Source organism: the organism of the source record quoted next, unplaced genomic scaffold, assembly GCF_019419815.1.
Source record: "Pyrus x bretschneideri cultivar Hongxiangsu unplaced genomic scaffold, Pyrus_bretschneideri_v1 Contig62, whole genome shotgun sequence".
Taxonomy (NCBI): domain Eukaryota; kingdom Viridiplantae; phylum Streptophyta; class Magnoliopsida; order Rosales; family Rosaceae; genus Pyrus; species Pyrus x bretschneideri.
The window spans coordinates 311,309-337,171 of record NW_025999801.1 but is presented as its reverse complement, the minus strand read 5'-3'; the positions used below and the strand labels follow the sequence as shown (position 1 = coordinate 337,171).

The window sequence follows — 25,863 nt, the reverse complement described above, 5'->3', positions numbered from 1 at the left end:
TCCGGCGAATCCACGGCGAGTTAGAGGTCGAGATAGGTATGGATGTGTTCGTCTCGTCAATACCTTCATTTTGATATAAAGAACGTCGAAAATGGTTAAGAAATGAAGAAGTTATGACACTTTGAAATTTCCCCAGAAATTCCGGCAAAACACCCATCTCCGGCGAAACCAGTCCGGCGACGCGAGGAAGAAGACGCGCGCGTGGGCAGCGCGTAGACAGGGCGCGTGAGAGCTCCAAATTGAGTTCTAAAAATTGTCACGTGTTCGTGACGTCGTGTAGATCACCGTGGTATATTCACATACCCAAATTGAGCAACGTATGAGAAAATTATTGACGAATGTTTGGTGTATGTGCGTTAAATAACGTCAATTTGGTTACTTTGTGTATAGGTGAAAATTATACAGAAGAAGAATGTAACCAATCTAGGGGAGGCTCAGGGACCTACGAGACGTTGATGTGATCTGTGAGTGGGCAGTTTTGTTTTCGTATATATACGTATGCTTGACGTATTTCCCAAAAAACGTATTTTAAAAGAAATACGAATTGAATATCCTGTCATATATGCATCGTATTTTAATATGTGCATTACCATAATTATGCATACTGTTGCATGGTGCTGAGGAGGCCCAGGTAAGCTACATTTGATATACATTTGATATACGTATGAAATACGTTTGGAATACGATTGAAATATTATGGAAATACAAATGAAATATGAGTGTGATATGATTGAAATATGATTGAGATATAATTGAGATATTATGCTGATAACGATCATGAGATATGATTGAGATATGAAGAATGATATGATAGAGATGTGATAGCGAGCTCAGAACCTGCACCCCCAGTGTGAGTGCTCCCGCCTTGAGCAGGGCCCAGCCTTCACGTGATGTTCACCTCCCCACACCTTATGCTCAGCTTGGATCCAAGCTAGGTGCATAGCCTGTCGTACAGACCACATTAGGTGGTTCCGACTCGAAGGTGACCGCGATTATCCGCCTAGCTTCACGTGATCGTAGCACTAGAACGTATATATATACGTCACACCCAGCCTTGTTGTACAGACCACTTTAGGTGGTTCCGACATCGTGGTCAGGTTCAGTTGTTTAGTTATTGAGATTGAGATTTGAGCTCTAGATTCAGCCGTACAGGTCACTTTAGGTGACTCCGGCTGCCAGTAACATGTTATTGATATGGTTTATACCTGAGCACTTGCATATCATTATGAGGCTTTGATTGGCATACCTGTGAGTGTGATTGGCATACCTGTGAGTATGATTGGCATACCTGTGAGTGTGATTGGCATACCCTTGAGCTTGATTGACATATCTATACATACGTATATATGTTTATTTTCTAGAAAAGTATATAGGTTTTACGAAGAGGGGTTACAAAGTTTTGAGAAGTGTTTGGATTTGGAAAAGAATTGTTTTACTGACCCACTAAATTTTGGTTTTGCGCCCCTCCAAGTTCAAGAATTGCAAAGGTGTGGTGACTACGAGGAAATTCAACGGTGTTCTGACAGAATGGATCAAATGAGGACTCACCTTCGGGTGGTTCATCTTAGAAGTTGTATATTTTAAAGCTTTCGAACTGTGTAAATGGTTACGTCACTCTCACGTGACGGCCAGCATGCCCTCCTTCGGGACGGGGTGTGACATTAATAATTGCTACACGTCAAATAGATACCAAAACATAATTGGAATAACGAAATTCACATAAAAATCCAATGTCGACTCATTGGCTATGTGCCGCCACACGCGATGCCACGGGTGGCGGACGGCCGCCCCTACTCCTCGAAAATTTCAACTATAACAAAAAATTACCAAAATTTTCAGGAATGTACAACTCAAGGAGAGGAACATTTTTCATACCTGGACCGAGGTCCAATTCGGCCGGGAAAAGCCCTAATTTTACTCAAACACGCCAGAAACCCTTAAATTGGGTGTTCTTGATTTGACTCCAAAACAGTTTCGACGCCCTAACCAGTGCTTGGCCTTCATTCTTAGGGTTGAGAGGAGTTTATTGGTGGTGGTCGTTGACAAAATTTGTTTCAGAAACGGCGGAATCGACGTCGTGGCTTCGGACACCCACGACACCACCTCGTCGCGAAACATGACCAAATTAGGTCGACTTTAGGTGGAAAATTGAAGAGGGAGCAACGATATAATGATTGGTGGTGGTAAATCATGTCAATCAGTCAGAAAATTGACGAATTTCACCGAGAAATATACCAGATCGAAACCAGGTCCAATGAGGTATACAGGTCAGCCCGTTTCTCTTTTTCTCCCTCTCTCATTTCCCCTCTTTTCCCTCTTTTCATTGGGCAGTTCCCCCCTCTTTTTCTCTCATTTCTCTTCTCTGTTTTTCATCTCAGCCGTTCATCTCTCTCATCTCTCTTCCTTTCCCTTCATCCTAGCTACACACGTGGCACAACCCATTGCTCCAAATTTTTTGGTGCCTTCTAAAGTGAAGATTAAATTTACAAAAATATCCTTAACTTCAAACGTTAATAACTCTTTCGTTATAATTCCGTTTCATGAACGGTTTGCGCCTACACGCTCGTGAGGTTGAGTTCTATCCAAATATATCAAGAAATACGATAAAATATATGAGGATAAAATACGTCCTCGTATAATTACGTTAAGCCAACTAGGGCATTTTAGTCTTTTTAACTTATCGATACAAATATCCGCTGTAATTATAAATACGTCGTAATTATGAATACAACTACAAAATACTTATTTTAATATTCAAATCCAAGAATGGATTTTCACATTTTTCCCACTGAAATTTCCTTAACCATTTATTGATTTATTTTCCTATTTCCTTCACATATTCATAAACATAAATAATTAATTTATATATTTAAATTTTTCAGGGTATTACACAATGAGAAGAGACCTGTGTGCTGTCATGTGGTTGCTACAACCACTGTCTATATACCACACTCTCCTTTCCTTCTATTGTTGCAGCTTTACATGCAAAGAACACATTAGCCTCTTCTTCATCAACTTGGTTTGCATATTGCACCGGTTAGTTTCTTCTACCACTGTTGCAATCTTTAGCCAGATGACCAAACCTTTCACATTTGTGACAGTTAGGTTTCCCCTTGATCCAGTAAGCACCATAATGCAATTTATCACATATATTGCAAGCTATTTTTTGTGTTCCCTTAATGGTATTTAGTTTTGTAGGACTACCACCCTTGTTCTCCCATTTCTTGTTTTTCCCTTTCCATGGTTTCTTCTCCTTTTGATTGTTACTTGACTGTCCACTATGGTTATAGTTCTTCTCACCAATATTAAGTGATTGAAAGGTCCTATTAGTGGCCATATCATCTACTGCATGCATTTCTAGCCTTTGCTCAACTACTCTTAATGATGCAGTCACTTCTTGAACATTGATTACATCTGTATCCTTAGTTTCTTCAATAAGTGACACAATGTTATCATAAGACTTTGTTAGATTAATGAGTAGCTTTTGCACTAATCTTTGATTTGTGAGTTCTTCACCATAGTTCTTCATTTGATTCACAATATCAAACAGTCTAACAAGATAATCCTTAAGTGGTTCAATTTCCCTCATCCTAGTGTACTCAAATTCATGTCTAAGAGAGGTAAGTTTCATTCTTCTAACCTTTTTATCACCCCTGTATTCCTCTTGAAGAATCTCTCATGCTCCTTTGTATGTTTCTTCATTCGCAATCCTCGGAAATATGATGTCGGAAACTGCACCCTAAATAAAGCCAAGAGCTTTAGCATCCTTCGTGAGAGTTTCTTTCACAGCTGGAGTTACATACCCCTTGTCCACCAAACCTCAAAGATCATGAGACTTGAGAATGGTTATCATCCTTATTCTCCAAAAGTCATAGTTTTCAGCTTGAAAGATTGGAGCTTTTAGGTCATTGCTAGCTGTTCTAGCCATTGCTCCCAAGGAAAAAATCGATTTCTAAGGTTTTTCTCGTTGGAAATTCCCTAAAGTTCACAGCTTTATAGACTCCTAGTTCATAGATCGAAACCAGGCTCTGAGGCCATGATGGATTTTTGGTAAAAACTTATGAAAGAAAAAGGTAAAGAACAAAAAGAATTTCAGAGAATTTTAGAGTAAGCAAATCATAGCTGCTCCTCTAGGTGATTTCATTGATTGATTCATTCCCTTACATTCATCCTTATCTAGCTACAACCTCAGGTACATTGTCCTTCAAATTACAGTTGTGCTATTGTTCATCTAAGTCATACACCTCACTTCTAATCTGAGACATACATGTGTCCAATGTGAGATAGCTTTACACAACGAACAAGGATATTTAAAAATAAAAAACACAAAAAAAAACTAGCCGTTAGCTTTTACAACTAAGTTGCTTAAATTAAAAATAGAATACTAAAGAGGCTGGATCAGATTAACTTCCAACAGTACCTTTGTTTAAATGAGGACAGATGAATGCATTGAAAGATTTGGGACTGGATGTGGCTAAGGGAACTGTCATCACTGAGGGACCAGTCAAAAAAAAGGAAGTTTTATTTAAGGCGATTGTGAGGACTTATTTCTTTTTGTTCTTCATCGTGTAGCACATATTACTTATGTGTATTTTGAGTTGATCCCATACGTAGTTTTAAAAGAAAGTTCGAACCAGTTTTGTGGTGCTAGTGGAGATTCTCATACATTTTAGGTCTAGGTGCTCAGTATAGCATTGTATACCAGTTTCATTTTTCACTTAATAGTTAAAGCTTTTTAGAATAGTGGTAATCCAATATACTTTAACTTAGTATCAGGGCAGGAAATTTGGAATTCAAATCCTTGCAATTAGAACCCCCCAGTGTAAGTTGAATTGCTTCAATTTGGTATCAGAGCTAGCCATCAAGTGTCGGTCATCCTAACAGACCACATAAGGTATCTACCAGACTAATTTCAGGATTGCGCCACGCATATCTTTTGACCAAATTTAAGTATAAAATACGGTTATTACCGTTGTTCTTGCGGCTAAATTTGTACATCAGGGTGATCACACCGACTGGTGTCTCTAGTATCTTCTGACCTTGCAGAGGGGCCCTAGTTAAGTTGTGCTGCAATACTAAGGCAGTTTCATTACTAGTTCTGCGAACCACAAAATTTAAGCTACAAAATCAAAAAACAAAAGCATATTGAAGCCAAATTGGTGTCTCTAGTATCCACTTTTGATTCTTTAAAGCTGAAAAGAAGTAGATTGTTTTTTGGTTCTATTTATTTGTCAATATGAATCTTAATAAAATATGTTTAAGGTCCCGTTGCCAAAAAAGTGTTTTGTTTTTGGTTTGTTTTTTGGGTGGTAGGCAAAGCCAAGAAATAAAGTAAATAACTGTCAGTCTAGGCTGAGTTTTGATCTTTCTCTCTCTCTCACACTTTAAAGTGGATTAAATTTTTAGCTTTTTTTTTTGTGGGCAGTGTTCTGATTGTATTATGTGATTTCGTTTGGAATTGCTGTATTAGCTGTTGGACTTGTAGTCATCGCACTACATATTTTCTTCACTTTGCGTTTATCATAATATTGATGTGGAATCAGCTGAGATCGATACAGAAGTATGCCCACCCTTCCCCTAATTGCTTTCTCTCCACCTTTCCTCCCATTTATCTGTGGTTAACTTTCTTCTCTCGTCTTATAGGGGTTGGTAGCCAAAGATAAATTTCATGTCAGCAACAGAGGGGCTGCGTTAAACAGTTCCTTGTCTCAGGTAATTGATTTGGTTCTGTATTGCCAATTCAAATTATGTGACCTTTCAATAACCAATACTTTTAGGCCAGAGCTATTGCTGACTTTCATGTTTTAGGGTTTACAAATGTTGATAATGTTACAACCAAAAAACAGATGGTGCAGAAGGTTCTTACATGCAAACCCGACTTTTTTTTCTTTTTCTTTTTCTTTTTTATTTTTTATTTTGAATTTTCAGGTGTTGGTGAACTTGCTGCGTTACTACATCCGGAGGCCAGAAACCGATATAGATAGTCACTAATACCTGGATAAGCTACATTTGTTTGTAAAGTATACTGTACCAGTCAGCTCAAAGTGACTTGTTGATGCGTTAGTTTTCGAGATAATCTTCCATATACGCAAGGCCGGTCCACTCTCCTATACCATGAACTTGGCTGCTTGCCTTTGCATTTGTCTTCCGCCCGATGCCGTTGTTTAGTGGTGCTAAAATAGTTCAAAAATGAACTTCTCGTTTTAACTGATGTATTCACCTTGCTTTCGAACGTGTCTATGCAGCAAGGAAATGGTTAATGTTATTATTTTCATATTAAAGCTTCCAATAAGATTTTTATTAAAATGTCCTACAAATCCGAACTTCGTCTTTCAAATCAAAATTCAAAACGTGCAAATCTTATTTTCGCGAAGAATAAAAAACACAATTAGCGTCTTCCATGGTCTTGTTCGAATCTTCTAATTTTTAATATCGCTTCTACAAAAAATGTGAAATAAAACACAAATTAGCTTCCAATCATGTTATAGGCCACCCCATAGCACCTAAAAATTGTTGACAACTTTTCTCTTCTTCCAGGCCAAGAAAGTTTGCACTTTCTATTTTTTTCTTATGACATGAAAGTGAAAGTACCTTCAACTTCAAGGCACTAAAAATGCATATACTTCAAGAGTAGCAAGTCAAGACCGAGGAATAAGAGATTTTCTACTATGCTGAGTGAGGGGTTGTTGAGTGGGGGATTTTCTAATTTGTTTCGGTGTATCTTATACACCATAATTTTTTGTCGTTAGATCCTTAACCAAGAATCCAATAAATAATTTGGTTGATGCCATTTTGTAGAAGGAATTGCCATCAAGCTTGGTTGCTACCATTTGTGACGCTAGACTCTCCTCCTTCAATCCATGTCATCATTTGGCTCATCCTTTGGAACCATGTTTTTGTGCAAAACAGTTGTTTTTTGTCCATGGTTGGATTTTAACATCTCGGTTAGAAATGCTTCAAATTTATTTTCAGTGTCCAGTCGTTAAATCTTTAGTCAAAGATCCAATGAGCAAGATCTAACCAGAGCATAGTAGAATTTTCGGACAGCTAGGATTGTTGTTTGTGCTAAGCTAATAAGATCAAGCTTTTTTGTAATAATGAGGGCCATAAGCACAACTCAACCCCCCACTACAATTCTAATTCTCCACCAAAAACAGAAGAAAAAGCAAACTACATGTTGGTGGACGCAGTCATTCCCTAGCTAACTAATTAATCCTCAATTCTCACTTTATTCCTAAGGAAAGTTAGTATATACAACTAATTCCATGTAAAGTGCAGCATCAACAATAACAACATTTTTAATGGTTTGTTTCCTTATCTAGCTAGTATTATTAGTATATGCCTTGAACATTTGTTCTTTGATGCCATAATTTTCCAGATCAAAGTGGTTGAATGTTTGTAACTTGAAAGCACCATTTCTCCTCGTCCTGCATTCTTGCTTTTTATACCAAAAATGGTCTACAAAACGGTAGCCCTTTTCGTCGTCCTCCTCTTCAACAAGAGCTATGTCACTTTCGCTTCAGATCCGGATCCTGTTCAAGACTTCTGCATAGCCAACGCAGAGCCTGCGAGTCATGCCAACCAATGCAAGAACTCATCCCTAGCAACAGTAGAAGATTTTGTATTTTCGGGCATTAGGGTTCCTGGAAAGTTTGGCCCAAGCGGGCTCTCTGGCGTTTCTGTGAACTCAAACGTCTTTCCAGGACTCAACACGCTTGGCATGTTGTTTGTCCGAGCTGACTTTGAAGTTGGTGGAGTAAACGTGCCACATTTTCACCCGAGGGCAACAGAGATTGCATTTGTGCTCGAAGGAAAGATCTTGCTGATACGAATAACAGGATTTTGGCTAAAATGATCGAAAAAGGTGAGGTGATGGTGTTTCCAAGGAGTCTAGTGCACTTTCAAATGAATGTTGGTGATACTCAGGCATCTACATTGGGCAGTTTTGACAGCCAAAACCCTGGATCCCAGAAAATCCCCGCTGCAATTTTCGGATCAGGTATCAAAGATAAACACTTGGAAAAAGCTTTTGGATTGAGTTCTAAGGAGATTTCAAAGTTGAAAAAGAAGCTTGGTTCACATTGATTGAGCTAGCTAGAGGAGTACTGCAGTTTCTTCTTTTGTTTGAATTTATTAATTTGTATGTATATGACTGCATGCAGCATATTTTATGAGCAAGTTAGAATATTGCCGAAATATATATATATATATATATATATATATATATATACATATATCAATAAAAATAAGGTATATTTTTGGAGGATAAAATTTCATTAGCCAATAAACTGCAGAAATTGCCTCTGCCTGCCAAGGAAGAAGAGATCTGTAATCAAAATGTGGTTAGGAACTAAGTTTTTTAGCCATTTTTTCTTATTCATAGAGAAAAAGATGGGTTTGTTTTGATGTGAAATACTCACTGAAAATTTTGAAAAAAAATTGATATTAATATTATAGCTCAATTAGGAGGTCAGTTGGCAAGGGCAATGCGATGGTCCCTTACACCTGAGTTTGACTATTTTCATAAATTATGATAATTTAGAATATCATCTCGTAAAAAAGAAAGGTTATGTTTAAGTCCTATGTAGAGAAATACTTTATCAAAGTTGTCTGCCACTAGAGACTGTTTCTACTGCAAAAGCAATTGAGATGAATGTCAATTATTACATGACATCATTATTACAAGAAGGGCATGGCTACAAAAGTGACGATCACATCTCTTGCTTTTTGAATTGAAAACTTTGGTTCTTCAACCTCTCCCACTAAGAGTCATATTTTGATTGCTGAAACTAAAGAAATCTTTATAGCTAAGCATGTTATTTCATTAGTAATGTATAACTAAATACCTAGACTACTAAAAATATAGATGTAGACATAAGCGTAGCCAAGTTGGCCAGATCAACAAGTGCCCTGTTAACGCAAGTTTGTTCCCTTCTCCTTGTAGCTTAGATTATATTTGAATATTGCTTGAATAAAAAAAAGGAAGAAACATAGATATGAGTGCAAAGAGACTTTGCTACCAAGCATAATATGATGAGTGATCACCTTCTCACATACAACCACCTCACCACAACATCATAATTCGCATTACAAACTTTAATCTGTAGAAAAGAAGAGTTTACTCTCACACTTGACGTAAAATTTTAATTAACACAGTTAATTAACTCATACTTAAAGCAAGGCACTCAACATCTCATTCCAACTATCAGGCACCCCAGGAAGGCACCAATGGCTGCAGTCAGAGGATAAGCCTCTTGGGTGCTGCCTCTCTTCTTGCCCCATGGCCCTTCTGTACACAGAAGGGTGCCCGTCTCTTCGAAATGCTGACATTGTAGTTATGTCCTGAAGATATACTGGAAATCTCATATTTCTCAATACAGTTTGCAGCACTATCAATGGCTCAGGAACATGTTGGTGACTGAAATAAGCCAGAGGTTGCTTCTGATTATAGCATCTCCAACCATTTTGTCTGCCAAAAAGCGAATAGAACACATTCATGTATATACTGAAGAATTCTGTGAATTATATTTGCATCATAACTCCATCAGACCTCATATTACGTACCTGTTGTGCCTAGGTGACATGCTTCGAAAAATCACTCGGGTTTTTCGAGGATCTAGGTTTAAATCAATCCATTTAGCCCATGTAGTGAGTCCTTTTTGGTATGCAACCATTGGATTCATGTTTGTGTACAGAGACTGTCCTTCCATGTAGTAATCCCACCTGCAATAGATTAGAAGAACTCTTCAATTAAGATCATAATTACGAACATCCACAATGCTACCACTTCTAAAGCAAAAGAAATGAGGAAAGGTGACTCGATGAATGCGAATTTTCTCTTACGAACTCGATTTGTCAGAGTGAGTCCACCAGTGAGCAGAATCAAACACAAGAACATCAACTCCTCTCCAGTACTTTGCATTCTCTTCTATCAAGTCCAAATGTAAAATTCTCTTTTTGTCAGCTCCGTTGTTCAACTCTACTAGGAGTGGAGCCCATGAAAACTCAACTGATGTCTCAAAATCCTGTGTGTGAATTAAATTTACTATTTATGTTAATGTAAGATATAAGAACAAGGATAAAATCTTGAGGCTTTCCCTCAATACAATGTAAAGCAAATTTCTTTGTTCGATTTTAGTTACCAGACAAGTTTTCAGTTTTCAAAACAAATGAAAGCTAAAAACTGAAAATGAAATAGTAATCAAACGATCCCTACAATTTTAATAAAAATAATTGTACCATTGCATGGAATGCCATAGAGGGGCCATTGTAGGTCACTCTCTTTCTTCCGGTTGGAACAACTCCTTGTACTAAGCACACTAGGGACTCCCACTGATTCCTCATTATAGAATCACCAACCAGCATTATTCTTTTCCTTCTCATTTTTCCAAGAAATTTCAATGCATCAAACCTTCATTGAAACAAGAAAACAAAGAAATAACTATCAAAACAAGAAATACATTACACTAAATGATTTTAAATTACTGGAAGGGAAATTCAAACTTAGATGCAAAGAAGGGAGCGCACTGCTCTAACAAATTTGGCTAAGCCCAAAATAGATTATTTAGTTAAGTTTTGGTTTAGAGTTGTACCTTGGAATGGAGCAGCTGTTTGGCTTCCACCTCCATTTTTCGTAGTCCGAATCCGGCCTTCCATTCTTTTGACAAGTCACAGCAGTGCTAAGATACGGACAAGTCGAGTCATAGAGAGGGTACGATTGATCGTAAACCCATTTTCCAGCGGAAAGTTCACATCTCCTCCTTGAACTTTGGTGGCTCTCAACCATGTTCACAGCATCCTCTTCTTCATCAAGCCAAGAGTCATCTTCTAGCTCAAGAGGTGATGACTTCCCCTGACAGAAGCATAGAAAGACAATGAAGATGCTGAACAAGAAGAGGAGTTGAAGCTTTGGTTTGCTCATTGATTTCCGAATTCCAAAGCTAGGAGAAGATTGAATTAGTCTCCCCAGCAAAGAAAATAAGCATTTTGTAAGCTGCATGCAGGGGCCTTGATGATTGTATATGATGAGAATTATAGCATCAAAGGCATGACTTGCGGTGTGATGGGACCATATCCAATTATCCATATGCGTGGAATTGCAATTGCAATGTTCTTCTTCTTAATCCCATTAATTAATGTTTCTTTTCTTTTTTGTTGAGTATGACTTGTATGACCCAAGTACACTGTTACGGAGACGTTCTATATCAACAATAATATGTGTTCGTTTTCCTCTACATATCCTTATATTATTGACATAGAACATTACAAGAGGATATATTGCTTATATTATGTCATATGAAACATTAATATGGTACTGTACTAGTGTCACACAAGTTGTTCTAATTGTGAAGATGGTGGAAAAAAGTCGAAACAAGGGATAAAAAGTAGGGAATTAGGTACCCGTAACTGGAGGACGACGTGTCGGCCATGCACATCACTGGTATTGTTTTTCAAAAGTTAATAAAGGTTAAAGAGATCATCAGACCAGTTACTTTGCAGAAAATTACGGATCGTTGCACCAAATATAAACACCATATCAACAATATTTACTAAATATCCACGTCATATTAAGAATATTTAACAAATATTGACGCTACACTAACAATGCCACCCAATTGTTGTAGAGCCTTAACCTTGCAAAACCCCTTCTTTTCCTCCACCCTCCAACTCTGCTAGCACATTCATTGAAACATTAGCACCCCAGACACAATACTGAACAATTAACAACAAATCATCAATCACGAGCGGAATGAGCTGCCCCTTCTTTTTGGTCCGTCTTCCTAACGATTCTTCTGCATATGGTATGGTGCATCCTCTCCATGACAAGCTTGTACTCACACAACTCGTATAAGTGGCGTTCATCCTTGCACTTTCATGGGAGGTAGAACCAGCCTGCTTAATTTTAATATTAGTATTATAATATTAGAAGCTGTCTTTTGGTGGGAAAGATTTGTGTGTTAAACTTGAAATTCAAATGAGCAGTTGTATTTTTTGGTTTTTCATAAATAGTCACATGTTTTTCAAAAAGGCATCTCAACTTCAATAAATAGTGAAGTGTTGTAAAAGTTGTGGAAATGAATGCTCACATGTTTTAGCTAAAGATGAAAAGTGAGTAAAACTTAAGAATAGTAGCATTGTTGTTGTTATATGATGTTTTTCAAAATGCACTCATTTCACTTTTATGATTCTTCATAGATATGGCTCTATATAAGGAGCATTCCATGTATGATCACAACACACAACAGAACAGAAAAGAAGTGAAAACATTAATATTAATATCATTTCCTTCCCTTCTTTACCTGCAATCATTTTTGTGTTATAGTTACGAAAATAAACAGTATGATACATTACACCCACTTCGCTCCTATCTCTAGCAAAGATTATCTCTCTAAATTTTGCCTATTTATAACCTAGAGTCCCTTGTAGTCATAAATCACTTTCGATATTCACATAACCATAGACTCCTTTGATGTTTAGGGTTAGCTTGGCTTTGGTCATACTCAATAAATTTAATGAATGTTGAATGAAAATATAGATACTAACTTGCATAGTGGAGAAATCATGAAGACAGCTGATCCTTCCAAATCCCCACAAAAAATGGCACGATTAGGAGGGATAATTTTTTTCATAGCTTCTCCATCTTCTACCTTCATTTTGAATAAAATATGTTAAGTTGACATCTATATTTCTAATTCATTGAATCTAATGGACAGTCCAATCCAAGTCAATCATAGACATCAAACGAGCCTAGTGCACTAATATTAGATAGTACCTCATTGAATCCATATGAGCCTTGTGATTTGGAATGCTATCATGACAAAGACGATATTTGCATCGACCCAGTTTAGGTTTTTCCAACCCAATTCTCATGTGCATTTAATTAAGTTTGTTTAATTACATGATGATTTAGTCATTTCTTATCTGATTAAAATATTGCAATTAAACCGTATGTGTTTCAACAGAGTGGCTACGAAACAAAGGTTCTAGAAAGAGGAGGGGGAGAAAAGATGGAGGGAGAGACTCGAGTCTTCGGGTTTTCTTTGACCCGGTTGTAACTTAAAATGAATTTTTAGTTTAATACATTGAGAGTGATTCAACGATTCTTAAATTTAACTCCTCAAATTACTATATTATTCAAGAGAATGACTTATATGACACGAGTACACGTCACAGTGGCATCTTGTGCTAATAAAATAAAAGTAGAGGATCGTGACACTATCGGAATAGACTGTCTGGTCAGTAAAGGAAGCAATCGTCCCTACCGTCAGGTTGGTTTTGACTGGTTGCATAGTAGTTATAAACTTATAGTTAGCAACCCGCAATGAAACATGGAGTCCACTTATGTGCCTAGTAATTTACTATAGCCTTCGAGTTGTGTGTATTGATTTCATGGTAAGTTGAGATATTTAGAAGAAAAGTTCTCCACATATCGTGTATATATTCTTTTACCGTTGACAAAGAATACCATAGTCAAATAAAGAGAGAGTGTGGATCACATTTCCACAAGGTGTGATTGAAACAGTTGGCATCACCATTATCTGATGAACTTTCTATCTTCAACAGTTAGCGTCACCATTATCTGTGAATTTTTTTTTAGTATTCCCATATCTCTGTATATACCCTAGATGATAAAACTGAGCTGCTTTTATACGTGAAGATGAAATATAAACTCCACCACAGCTTATGCATGTGACATTTAGTTATCTTCGCACCATGAAGACACTTGTATCTCTTGTGCTGTTTTCTCAAAGTGATGTTTACTTTCACCGTATGCCTGTGCAGAAGAAATAATGGAAGTTGAAGAAGAAAATGATGGCAATTTCAGTCCTAACTCGCATGCACATATGCATCCCTCAACTTCAACTTGTGACTTGCATCCTAAAAAGAAAGCGAAAATAGATCCATTGTCACATGCGATTGGTGAGTGGTTTCAACGACACCAAACCTCAGTAAATCGCAAGTTGTTAAGGCTGTACTCATATTACTGAATGGTAACCCAGAAGAATTCTGTATACTGAAATCTCTTCCTGATGCTGACAAGACATAGTGGATTCGGTTACTGTGGTTTGAACTTGTGTATGTAAAATAGGTCTTAGACATAGCCAATTAGCAACATTCTCCATCTCAGGAATAGAAGAATAATCTGCCCTCACCCTCTCTTGACAGCCCCTCCCCTGCTAACTTAATTTCTGGTTGTGCAATTGTTTAATTGATGTTTAAAGCGCTGCTGCTTAACATCTTCTGTTGGTTACATTTAGCTTCTAGACTTGCTATTTGCTATTAATTACATGCTTCAAGGACACGCCTTATAATCCGTTTATATCTTTCACTTTTTATAGTTTGGAAGGAGGTTTTGGGTTCAATATATGTTGCAAAAGAGTAATTTGAATTGAAATATTCCAATTGTAAATCCTTCTACTACAAGCTCCGACATATTAAAAGAGAGAGAAAAAGTATGGAAGTGATGAAGAATCAAATTTACTATGATATGGTCTTTTTGTAATTCACACTCGCCAAAATGAGTTTGAGTAAGAAAGTGCAGGCAGTTGCTGCAACGTATAGTATAACACAAGAATTTGCAAGTTTGACAGAATTACTTGAATATCCTCCTCTGATGTAGTTCCAGTGCATTGCCTTGTTATCCTGTTTTCTGTTGGATTCATGGCATGTTATTTTACTTGGTATCTAATAGCATTCAGATTTTCTCTAATGATTATGATTTATATACAGGGACATGAATGGTGTGGTAAAAGACGACATGCTTCACGGATTCCTTGTCAGTTCTGCAAAAGAAGCATCTGCATATGTAAAAGAATGGCGGTTTTTTGTCAATAGACTTTGTACTTGGTCTGCCTATGATGCTCGCTGCTGTTGTTTTTAAGATTATATATACTAGGCTAACTAGTGACCTTTGAAATGTCCTGTACCGAATGTTGTCTATAATATCTACTTACTTGTATGGTAATGCTATATGTGTTTGTATCGTGTCTAGCCTGAAAACAGAAAAGGAACGCACCGTGAATATTAGAAAGAAATTAGAGCGTTGAGCTCCTTGATAGCTAAAAGCAGAAGTGATTTATAACTCAAGACAACATCAGCCTGAGGTTACGCATTGTAGAAGCAAAAGAAAGTTGAGGACGTAAGCTCTTGATCACCTCCTCAGTCCAACTCGGTGCCAGGCCCCGTGCCTGAAAATGTAGGGGGGAGCTTGACTAACAAGTGTTGTCCAAAATGGGCACCTGCCCCATCTTGTTTTGAAAGTAAGACATAGCTAGCTACTAATATTCAAGGAAGAAGAATGCACAACAGAAGATAACTTTCAACTTTGTTCAAGATGCATTACAGTTCATGCTCATACACATTCAGCTCTGACGTTTATCGTCCTCAGAACTCCATCACTATCACCATCTAATACATTGAGGCGACAATTGAAACCATCGCCACCACATAGAACCGAGACAGCTTCAAAACTGAGCTGCCTTTTTTCATGAATATATATAACGTGAATGAAACTCCATATCTCTGTAAGATTTGTATATAACTGACGTAATAAATAGACTATATAATGACGTGCTGTAGGAACTCGACCACATGTTCTCTCCTTGCATGCGGTTGTGGTTGTATATAGTCAATTCTGTATTGCACTTCTTGGTTGGTTTACACAAACCGATTAGAATTAGATGTTTACTTTCTCTCTGTGCCTGTTGCTAAATAATTTTTTTTAGTTAATACCTTTGTTTCTCGAGTTATATATCATTCCTCTAATCCTCTTGTGCTGTTTTCCCTCTCCTTGTTGTTGACTTTCTGCATGTTGTTGCGCTGAAGAAATAAACTGAATCCTAACGTGCGTCGCAGCTTCAACTTGTGACTCGCGTCCAAAAAAGAAAGCGAAAAGAGATCCCATGGCAGATGCAATTGGTGAGATGGCTATCTGAAGAAGACTTGAAGGAAGGAGGGAAGGAAGGAAGGAGCACATACCAATATGGATCCTTAATTTGATTTAAAGTATCAAATTCTTCTTCATGCATGTCAGTGTCAGATGATGAACTTGAGTTGGAATGTCTTGAAGCCGCATATCTTCTTTGCTAACAGTTGAGTTGAGATGATGTCGTCCGTCGCATCCAAAACATTCACTCCCTCGTTAAGAAATTAAACTTTCGTTAACAGTCAACTTGTTAAAGGACCGACGAACCTATCTAATACGCTGAAATTATACTTATTGTCAGGACCAGTTTTCATCAAAATTCAACCTGTTTAGTGTTTAGTGTATAGCGTTTACCAACGAAGTTAGGTCTGGGCGCCGTGCTACTTTGAACGTGCAAACTCAAACAGCCAAACTACGTGCAAGTTTCCCTACAGGATAATGATATCACTTGCCATTATGTTGTTCTCTTCTTAGTTCTTATTCAATTGCAACTACTAAAATTACTCAGTAAATTGCTTCTTCGCCTTTTTGCTCGTAACTCTTGACGACAATTTAACTAATATTTTGACACTAAAAACGGATTATATAGTGGAATTAGATGGAGAGAAAAAATATATTATGATTACGTCCAAAAATTTTATAAATATGAGAAATGCAAAAGAGATTCTCTTAAAAGTTAAACTTTTATGAACTTGAACTCATCTCATAGTTTAACGTTCATTTCTATAACAATATTACAAAATATTATACAAAAATTATGAGATGGCAAAATTTATGTTTCATTTTAAGAGAATTTTTTTAGCATTTCTCTTTTCTCATGTATTTTCCAATATGAGAGAACTTTAGTATGAAGTGGACTGAGTTGAGGAGCATATACCGTCAATATTCGGTATAATTAAATATAAATATACACATATAAGTCGGTGAGATGGAAGACAGATGGATAGATAAATAAATAAACAGAAGTTGGTGAGAGCCGTCCTAATTTATAATTATATATTGGAAAGTGGGGACAGACAGCAGCTATCCCATGTCAATGAAGTCGTTGTCACTACAAATTAGAAGAAAGCCAACAATGGAGGGCTACGCTGTTGTATTTTGACTCAGAAAACCCATTTATATCATTTCAATCGTGCAGATTTCTTTTTTTTTCGGAAATTGGGTTCCCTTGTGTGCAGATTTGGAATTAGCACTTGCTGCTGAGTGATATACACTTTTCTTAAAATCTCAATTTAGGCCTTGCCTAAGTGCTAAGCAGTTAGTCATCATTTCAACTAATACCTATTCATTTGAAAATTAAGAAAGACCACCTAGACGTATTAAGGGACCCGCCTAGACCGCTTAAACACCCGCCTAGCTAGCCAAGATCTGCCTGGGTTGCAACTCACTTAAACAAAAAATAGATAACTTTCATTTTACATTTTGTTTTTGTTGAATACTTAAATGAAAACACATATTATATGCTTGTTTATCATGTTTTCATTATGTTCCAATAACTCATAATATATATGTCATTCTATTTTGTAGTTTATGATGAAATTATATATATTTTAAATATAAATAGACACTTATTTACACGAAATTTAATTAAATCCGCTTAGGCGCTAGGCCCCAGCCTGCCGCCCGACTAGCGCCTAGCGTCTTTTAGAACCTTGGTGAAATGAGACACTTTCCATGCAGTCACCTTGTTGAGCACTTGATTAATATCTAACAGATTCAAGTTTGATTCATATGAATAACAATGATTATTTATGCTAACAATGATACTTAGTTATTTGCGCATCGTGTGACTTGGTGCAATTCTTCTCTCTTTTTCTCTTAAACTAGAACATCATCACATAAAAAGAGTTTACACTAAAAAATGAAACTCAAAAATTGAAATCGAAATGTTTATCAATAGAAATTGGACTTAAAATCTTCCCCTTACAAGTGAACAAAAATACTATCTAATCGTAATACTAAATGACGATTAATAGCCCCTTAGATCTTAAACATACTACCAGCTTTCTTAATTCCATCTTAGTTCAGCTAATGAGTTAATGGACCTCCCCACAAGGTAAAGATTAATTTTTGGCTCTCACCAACTTTGTCTCAAATTAACAAGTGTAAATGTATATCAATTCTTAATTTATGAGCAAGTTGAAAGAAGTCCCCAAGTCTGAAACTCTTCAATCATGCAAGATGCACAAAAATTTGGGCTCATCAGAAAAAGAGGCCTTGGTTGACATTTTTCAATGTGATTACTTGGTTGACGATGAACTGGAATGTGTATAACTACGTACCTACCATGCATAATTGCACTTACGAGCACGCCTCTTTTATGGTCCAGTTACTATAGTACGGTATAACTAGAAGGTACGAGTTTTACACAAGATCATACTGTCATTAAATTTACATATATAAAAATTTAATTGTTGATTTACTCTGTGGTATGTACTATAGAAAAAAAAAACATTTTTAAAGACTTATTTTTAGCTACCCCACTTGGAACTCAATTTTAATCTCACTTTGCACTCTGTAACTCAAAAGTCTTCATTGTACTCTCTTGAAACTCGAATTCACTCCACTTTGCCCTCTAGAACTCGATTTTTGAACCCATTTTGCCCTCTAAAACTCAAAAGTCGTCATTTTTCTATATAAAACTCAAAATTCGCTCTATATTGCCTTAATTTTGTTATGTTGGTTTGATTTGGGTGGACCAGACTAATCAATTTGTTTTTTATTTTTTTTCATCTCTACAACTACAACTCAATCACAACAACCCAAAAAACTTCCAATTCTTAATTTCTTTTTTCTTTTAAACTTAATATTTTATGATTGTTGAATGTTAACGCATAGTAGAGATTTATAATCTATTTCATTGGCACATGCAGTATAGTCTTATTGGGTGATGAGTCCTACATATGTTCCATGGCGGTTTTGGAGTTTCAAGGTGAAGGGAGAGTTACAATCAAAGTAAAATAAATTTTGAGTTTCAAAGGGTAAAATTGTGATATTCGAGTTATAGCAGCAAAATAAGATTAAAATTGAGTTTCAACTTCTTAAGGGCAAAGCTAAAAATAAGCCTATTTAAAATGGAGAAATAAGTTTTCTTAGTTCAATTTTTTTTCTTACTTTTTTTTAAGTGTGTCTGTACTGGAGTCTGGCGTAGTACTTGTTGAACCCAAAAAAAATAAAAAAACTTGGGAGCACCTGAAAAATATTATTAAAAGTTAATGGACAAATATGCATGTGGTGAAACCTGCAGCTTGCTTTAGTTGAATTTCTTGGGTAGGACCTTCAAATACTCATACAAATCACACATGGTTGGGAGCAATATATTACTAAACCCTTCCAAGTCTTCTACTTTTGGAGTTGGTATATACATTTGGATGTGTGACTGTATTGTTCTCAGACTACATATATATATATATATATTAATATACAAAGTTTGGTCAATTTTTTTATTTTTAGCAACCTACCAACCTTGATTTCTTCCATATTCACATTCATTTGGTAACAAACATTGTTTTCATAAAAAAGAAAAAGAGAAATAATGTCAAAGATTCTACTATTTGTACAAGCACAAGTGCCAAAAAAATCCCATGTAATTTTAAAAGAAAAGTAAAATTGCTAGCGGATGAGAATTGCTTGAGTGTCTCGAGTTGTTTTAGTCAAGCCTCTTGCATTATCGTATTTTTTAGGGGTAATTCGTTTGCAAGTTGGTGGATTGACTTGGTGGATAGAACGTTCTTCTTGAACATACTGTTCTCCGAATTAATTTATTTTCCTATCTATTTAGAACCTTAGCGTAACTTAGAATAGTAATATCGCTAGCAATAAAATGAGTAAATTATTTGAAGTCACAATATATTCAAATGAGAAAAACATTACAAAACGAGTTTGAGCCTTCATAAGGGTTGGAGCAACAACTCCGACTCCAAACAACTTAATCACTCCTTAATTATAGATTAATAAGACATTAAACTCTTCATTATTAGGTCTTAATAAACTCAAACTCAATTTGTTGGGTTGTGACAAGTAAGCCGTTTAATAAACAAGTTGAATTTGGATTTTGTGTTTCAACACGTTAAATAAATTAGCTCAGACTCAGTTTGCGGTTGCGTTTTATGTAATTGTGTAGTAAGCTTGCCTCAGCACGGCACGAAACCGGCACATTGCCAACCCTAGATAGACGTTAGCAAAACATTACCCCTCTTTACCTGGTTTGGTTTGGCTTTTTATTTAGAATTTTTTTTTTTTTTATAGAACATGTTTTTAGATCATATTTTGTAGAGTACATGCTGTGTCGGTGATTTGTTGGGTACTTTCTTTAAGGACTTACAAAGAAGGATTTAGATCATCTCCAAATTAGATGTCAAATCTTAAGTGAAATGTCATATAATCTAATTTAAAGGTAGGAATAAGCTCCAACATATATGTCAATTCTATGTGAATTGACATATGAATTTTCATATGTCAAATTTGATATATGAGAAAATGTGATATCGCGAAAAAAAAAGTTAATTATTTTAGTGTATAGGTCTCATTAATGCATCAATTATAGACATTGAAAATTTATTTTAATTAATTTCTTTTTAAAAATAGGTCATACGAATATTATTTATAACAAAACAAAAACATATGGATCGGAGGAACATAAAAATCTGACATTGCCACATTATCAAATTAACATTTAACATTTATCTTTTGATAGCTCCATTGGAATTGCTCTTAGCCATTTTTTTGTTTTCACAAATGGTCCACCAAATTGAATTGGCAGTAGCGGGACTAAAATTTAGGCTGTGATTTAGTAAAGAGAATGATCCTTACTAACTCAACCAACTCTAGTTGACATTTATATTTATTTATTTTTTCTGTAAAAACTTTATAATCATTTCGTTGGACTGAAATTGAGTTAAAATTTGGTGAACATTTTTATTTTATATTATTTTTCTTTTTGGCGAAGAAAATTAAGAATCGAAGTCCAAGTCCAAGAATGGCGTCCCAACAGGGTGGGTGCCCACCAGCGAGAGGCCCCTCTCTCCTACAATTTCAACTATGAACTACAAATCCCACCATTTGGCTTCTTCCTCCGCCCTCCACTATATAAAACTCCAACACCAACTTCCAATTTGCTTTCAGATTCACACTCCTCGTTAATTAGATCTCTTCTCTCGCTCTTCTTTTTCCCGGAAAATCTTGGTTTTTGCAGCATTCAATGGCCGACGAGTCGCAGAAATGGGTGCTGATGGTGACGGCTCAGACGCCCACCAACATCGCCGTGATCAAGTACTGGGGGAAGAGGGACGAGAAGCTCATCTTGCCAGTCAATGACAGCATCAGCGTGACGCTTGATCCTGCGCACCTTTGCACCACCACCACTGTCTCCGTCAGTCCCACCTTTGACCAAGATCGGATGTGGCTCAATGGCGAGGTATACCTTTTAGTCGCCTCTTCTCTTTCTCTTACAAGTTTCTTTCTTTCTGTTTGGTTCCCGGGAAAATGCCCGCAAACAAACAGGAGTACTTTCTTTGTTTGGGATCAGAGGCTCAGAGAAGCTCTTAGCTTTGATATAAACAACTCGGTGGGCCTCCATTGGGAGCCATAATTTTGTAAATTTTGTGGATTTTAAAATTTTGTTGCCAGTAAAATGTGTAAATTTGGAATTTCAAATGCTGAAAGTGACTGATTGTAAATTTGGAAGAGATTGAGGAACAGTCTGGGGGATTCGAACTCGGTGCCCCGGGTGTCAGGGAGAATGTTCTTGGCCAAATGAGTGTTGAGTGAAAGTAGGTGATGAAATGAAGAGACTGAAGTTTGAAACTTTGAATAATGTATGTATCTTTAGATCTGTCCTCATAAAACAAGAGCAGGTTTTATTTTTTTGTCTTGGTTGAGTTGGCTTTTTTATGTGTTGGAAACTTGGAATACAGTGGTAACTAGATTTTACAACCTGCACTGTTATTTTTTTTTCGCTGATTCAAGGCTCCTTATGTTTTTTCGGGTTAGTGTAGGAGATTTCCATTTCCGGAGGCAGATTCCAAAGCTGTTTAAGAGAAATTCGCAGTCGAGCTACCGATATTGATGATAAGGAAAAGGGAATCAATATTACTAAGAAGGACTGGGAAAAGTTGCATGTACATATTTCTTCGTATAACAATTTTCCTACTGCTGCTGGATTGGCTTCCTCAGCAGCTGGTTTTGCTTGTCTAGGTAATTAGAATTTAACTTCTCTTTTTATCTTTTCTTAATATTTTGGAATACTTTTTTTTCCCTTTCGGGTTGTAGATTACTCTTTTTTTTTTTATCAACACATAATAATTAACAATGAGTATATGGTAGCTAAATGTCTGTTTATACTTTGCAGTTTTTGCTCTCGGAAAGCTAATGAACGTGAAAGAAGATCACAGCCAGCTTTCTGCTATTGCAAGGTAGTTGAGAGTTAATAAGATATCTCATTTCCTGGGTGCCTGTATCTTGTTTCAGCTATAATGATTAAATTGGGAGCGCCTTGCACTTCAGTTTCATCTGTCATTGTTGTGGTTGTTGATGAAATTTTACGTTACATAAATATCAGCCACTATATAGGCCTCACTGAAGATGAATTTACGCTGTTGCTTTATTTTTAGTTCATCTTAGAGGTTGTGTGTTATAAAAATCTTTGTTCTTTATTCACATGATAGAGATGCTAGTATGCTGGTTGTAGTTCGTGGGGATAATTCCTTGAATTTGTTTGCTCATACAGGCAAGGTTCTGGTAGTGCTTGCCGCAGCTTGTATGGGGGATTTGTCAAGTGGATCATGGGAAAAGTAAGCTTAGTTTATATTTTTAATTTTTTTTATTGTTATCATTATGCCCTCTGTTGAGAAGCAAGTTTTCCTATCGAGCTTTTAAATCTGATTCTTGGTATCATGATCTATTCAGGAAGAGAAGGGAACCGACAGTCTTGCAGTCCAACTTGCAGATGAGAAGCACTGGGACGAGCTTGTTATTGTTATCGCTGTGGTATGTATTGTCTTTTCATTTCTCATTCTAGTAAATGATTGTGTTGGTAAATTTTGGCCTGTGGACAGTACTTTATATCTTGGCATTTTGTGTTCGGTTCTTCAAAGGTTTTCTCTGGGGTCTTTTGAATTTTCTTCTTTCCATCTCTGCCATACATTTGTATATTGATGCTTATACAGTACTTTATATCTGTTTGTGTCTGCATGTCTTTCTGGTTTGGTAGTATAAATTCTGTCATCTTAATGTGTGTATCCTTGGGCGATATATTTTTGGCGATGATACCTTTTAGTTTTGTAAACACTGCCTACGAACTTATCTAGTTTGCTTAGTCATATTTTCTATTGTATGCTTGTTGATGCCACCATTCTCTTCACCTGTACTATTTGCATGAATATTCGAGGAAAGTGGGAACTACATTTTTGAAATCAAATACATGATATATGTGAAGGTACCCTTTCATGCAAAGAGTTGGGAAGATATTAAGTCAAAGTCCAGCATAAATTAAATAGAAAAAGAGTGAAAATTTTCATCTAATAGAGTTAATAATTTGACAGACAGATAAGTTGTCGCTGTTATAAAGAAGACGTTTTTTTAAATGGAGTTAAGTCAGATAACTTACATTGTCACTTAAGTCCAAAAAAAATTATATCGCGGATGCTTATAAAGGCTCCACTTCTTCTGCAATGTTGAGATGCTACAACCGTAAAGATCCTGTTATTTACCTTCTTGATTTTGTTTATTCCAGGTAAGTTCACGACAGAAGGAAACAAGTAGCACAACAGGAATGCGTGATACTGTTGAAACAAGTTTGCTCTTACAACATAGAGCAAAGGTACGTTCTCCACTTTCCCATTCACTGTTCAGCTTAAATAATAGGATTTGTCTTCAGTAGTAGATGGTTGAGTGACTGGGCTCGATGGTTTTGCGTTTGATGCATTTTAAAAAGAAACCACAAATTCAGTATTATATCGAATTATGCTCAATAGGTTAACTACTCAAGAGATTATATAGATTTTGGATTTAATTTCTGTCATTTTTAAATTCCTTGGAACCTTTAAACCGCCTCAGCCAGGAAAAAAATCGCTTCTTATTTTTTGTTATTGTTTTGGAGTCATTTAAACTCTGATCTAATTTGTTTTCCCTCTGTCTCTTTTGACACTGTTACAGGAAGTAGTACCAAAACGCATATTAAAAATGGAAGAAGCCATAAAAAACCGTGATTTTGCTTCTTTTGCACAACTGACCTGTACTGACAGTAACCAGTTTCATGCTGTCTGCCTGGACACATGTCCACCCATATTCTACATGAATGATACATCCCACAGGCAAGCCCCGTCACATTTGTGTCACTTGACAAGCTTAGCAAGTAGAGTAATATTTTTTTTTTTTTTTTTGTTCATTGAGGTGACGCTATACACTTGAAAATTAATATTGACGATGTACCTATGTTTCAGGATAATAAGCCTTGTTGAAAAGTGGAACAAAGCAGAAGGAACACCTCAGGTTTGAATTTTCAGGAAGAAACTAAATGATGTTGAATGAGTATAAAATACTGATTGTTTGTCTTTCTAGCATGATAATGATCCTAAAATTACCAGTGCTCCGACTATCTTGAATTTTTCAGTATTAGACCAAAAGTGATTATATTTTCAGTAGAAGTCGTTATGGCTTTATCATAAAGAGATTCACCTAGATGGAGCTGCACTGCACATGTTTTCTTAATATAATGCCTCAACTGACCCAAATTGCACAGATACATGAAACAAATACAAGCTGTAACGACGTCAGTTTTTTATTTGGAAAGGAAACAATTTTTGACTTCAGCTTTACAAGTAATTTTGATCAGACTTCGTTCTTGTGATAAAACCTAGTTCAAAGCATGCTTGTAAGTCTCCATGAGATGTACCTTTCCTGAATGACAAGACTATACAATGTTGTTAAAAGTACTAAATTTAGGTTGCGACTCCTAAGTGCTTCAGAGATCCTAATCTGGACCTGCTTCTTCCCTTCTGGCACTGATCTTACATTTTATAAGTTTATGGCATATTAGTATATGATTAGTCGGAAAATGATTTTCGGCTTGAACTCTATAAAGCTTATTTATATGTGTTGCACGCTGTTTATATTATTCTTCGAGTATTTGACAATATTGTAATAATCGGCAGGTGGCTTATACATTTGATGCGGGGCCGAATGCAGTTCTAATTGCACGTAACAGAAAAACAGCTGCCCTTTTGATTCAGAAGTTGCTATTCTGCTTTCCACCAAATTCTGATGCAGATTTGAGCAGGTAATTGGAGTTTGGATGCTATCAAATGATCCTCAAGTTTTAAGATATTCTTGTTTCCGCAAGATTCCGCATCAATGATTTTTCTGGTGCCAACCCTGTTCCTTGTTCTTTTAATAATTATTTTCTTATTTGATTTCCCAGTTTCGTTCTTGGCGATAAGTCAATTCTAAAAGATGCCGGGGTTGAGAGCCCGGAGGATATTGAAACTTTACCCGCACCTCCAGAAATCAAGGATCCGTCGCAGAAATTCCGAGGAGATGTCAGTTACTTTATTTGCACAAGACCCGGGAGAGGTCCAGTTGTGCTGTCAGACGAATGTCATCTTCTCAACCCTGAAACTGGATTGCCGAAGTAAGCTCGGAAGGTTTCTCTCTTTTGTTTCACAACACCATTCCTCCGCAGGCCTATTCAAATGGCTGTATGGATAATGCTTTTAGGCTGAACCGAAGAATTGGCTTAAAATGATTATCCGAGTTGCTCGCAGTTTGCCAGTTTCTGTTGCTTGTTTCCTGCATTTGTAACGTATTTTTTGCTGTTTTAATCCGATTATGGTCTTTGTACCCATTGTCTTTGACACAATAATGAATAAATTGTCTATTGTTCATTCGAAAGTGCGGCATCGCTGCATCTCCACTTAGATGGAAAATTGATAGAAAAAAAT

General features: G+C 36.4%; 2 protein-coding genes, 1 long non-coding RNA gene and 1 pseudogene across 3 annotated transcripts; 3 read left to right on the top strand and 1 right to left on the bottom strand.

The window, feature by feature from the left end:
* The first annotated feature begins 234 nt into the window (after positions 1 to 234).
* On the top strand, positions 235 to 578 carry LOC125471810. The gene is made up of 2 exons (XR_007253889.1): positions 235 to 289; positions 391 to 578. It is a non-coding gene; the product is annotated as an uncharacterized LOC125471810 (long non-coding RNA).
* Positions 579 to 7,220: 6,642 nt separating this feature from the next.
* Positions 7,221 to 8,189, top strand: LOC125471818 (annotated as a pseudogene).
* Positions 8,190 to 8,997: 808 nt separating this feature from the next.
* Positions 8,998 to 11,101, bottom strand: LOC125471817 (protein trichome birefringence-like 36). The gene is made up of 5 exons (XM_048572610.1): positions 10,593 to 11,101; positions 10,240 to 10,411; positions 9,844 to 10,025; positions 9,565 to 9,723; positions 8,998 to 9,469 (listed from the first exon to the last, which is right to left on the bottom strand). Exons 1-5 carry the CDS (start codon positions 11,084 to 11,086, stop codon positions 9,172 to 9,174), a joined length of 1,305 nt encoding a protein of 434 aa, XP_048428567.1. The 5' UTR covers positions 11,087 to 11,101; the 3' UTR covers positions 8,998 to 9,171.
* A 9,826-nt stretch (positions 11,102 to 20,927) lies between these two features.
* LOC103947017 (diphosphomevalonate decarboxylase 2) lies at positions 20,928 to 25,806 on the top strand. The gene is made up of 10 exons (XM_009357850.3): positions 20,928 to 21,341; positions 21,922 to 22,120; positions 22,275 to 22,338; positions 22,653 to 22,716; positions 22,832 to 22,912; positions 23,658 to 23,744; positions 24,080 to 24,237; positions 24,367 to 24,415; positions 25,078 to 25,202; positions 25,344 to 25,806. Exons 1-10 carry the CDS (start codon positions 21,126 to 21,128, stop codon positions 25,555 to 25,557), a joined length of 1,257 nt encoding a protein of 418 aa, XP_009356125.2. The 5' UTR covers positions 20,928 to 21,125; the 3' UTR covers positions 25,558 to 25,806.
* The last annotated feature ends 57 nt before the right edge of the window (positions 25,807 to 25,863 follow it).

Excerpts from the sequence above, each read along its gene's own strand:
- LOC125471817 (XM_048572610.1), bottom strand. The coding sequence starts at position 11,086 with ATGGATAATTGGATATGGTCCCATCACACCGCAAGTCATGCCTTTGAT. Across the intron at positions 10,026-10,239 it reads CTATGGCATTCCATGCAATG|GATTTTGAGACATCAGTTGA; the intron begins GTACAATTATTT and ends ATTCACACACAG. Across the intron at positions 9,470-9,564 it reads ATGTCACCTAGGCACAACAG|ACAAAATGGTTGGAGATGCT; the intron begins GTACGTAATATG and ends GCTTTTTGGCAG.
- LOC103947017 (XM_009357850.3), top strand. The coding sequence starts at position 21,126 with ATGGCCGACGAGTCGCAGAAATGGGTGCTGATGGTGACGGCTCAGACG. Across the intron at positions 24,416-25,077 it reads AAGCAGAAGGAACACCTCAG|GTGGCTTATACATTTGATGC; the intron begins GTTTGAATTTTC and ends AATAATCGGCAG. Across the intron at positions 25,203-25,343 it reads TCTGATGCAGATTTGAGCAG|TTTCGTTCTTGGCGATAAGT; the intron begins GTAATTGGAGTT and ends TTGATTTCCCAG.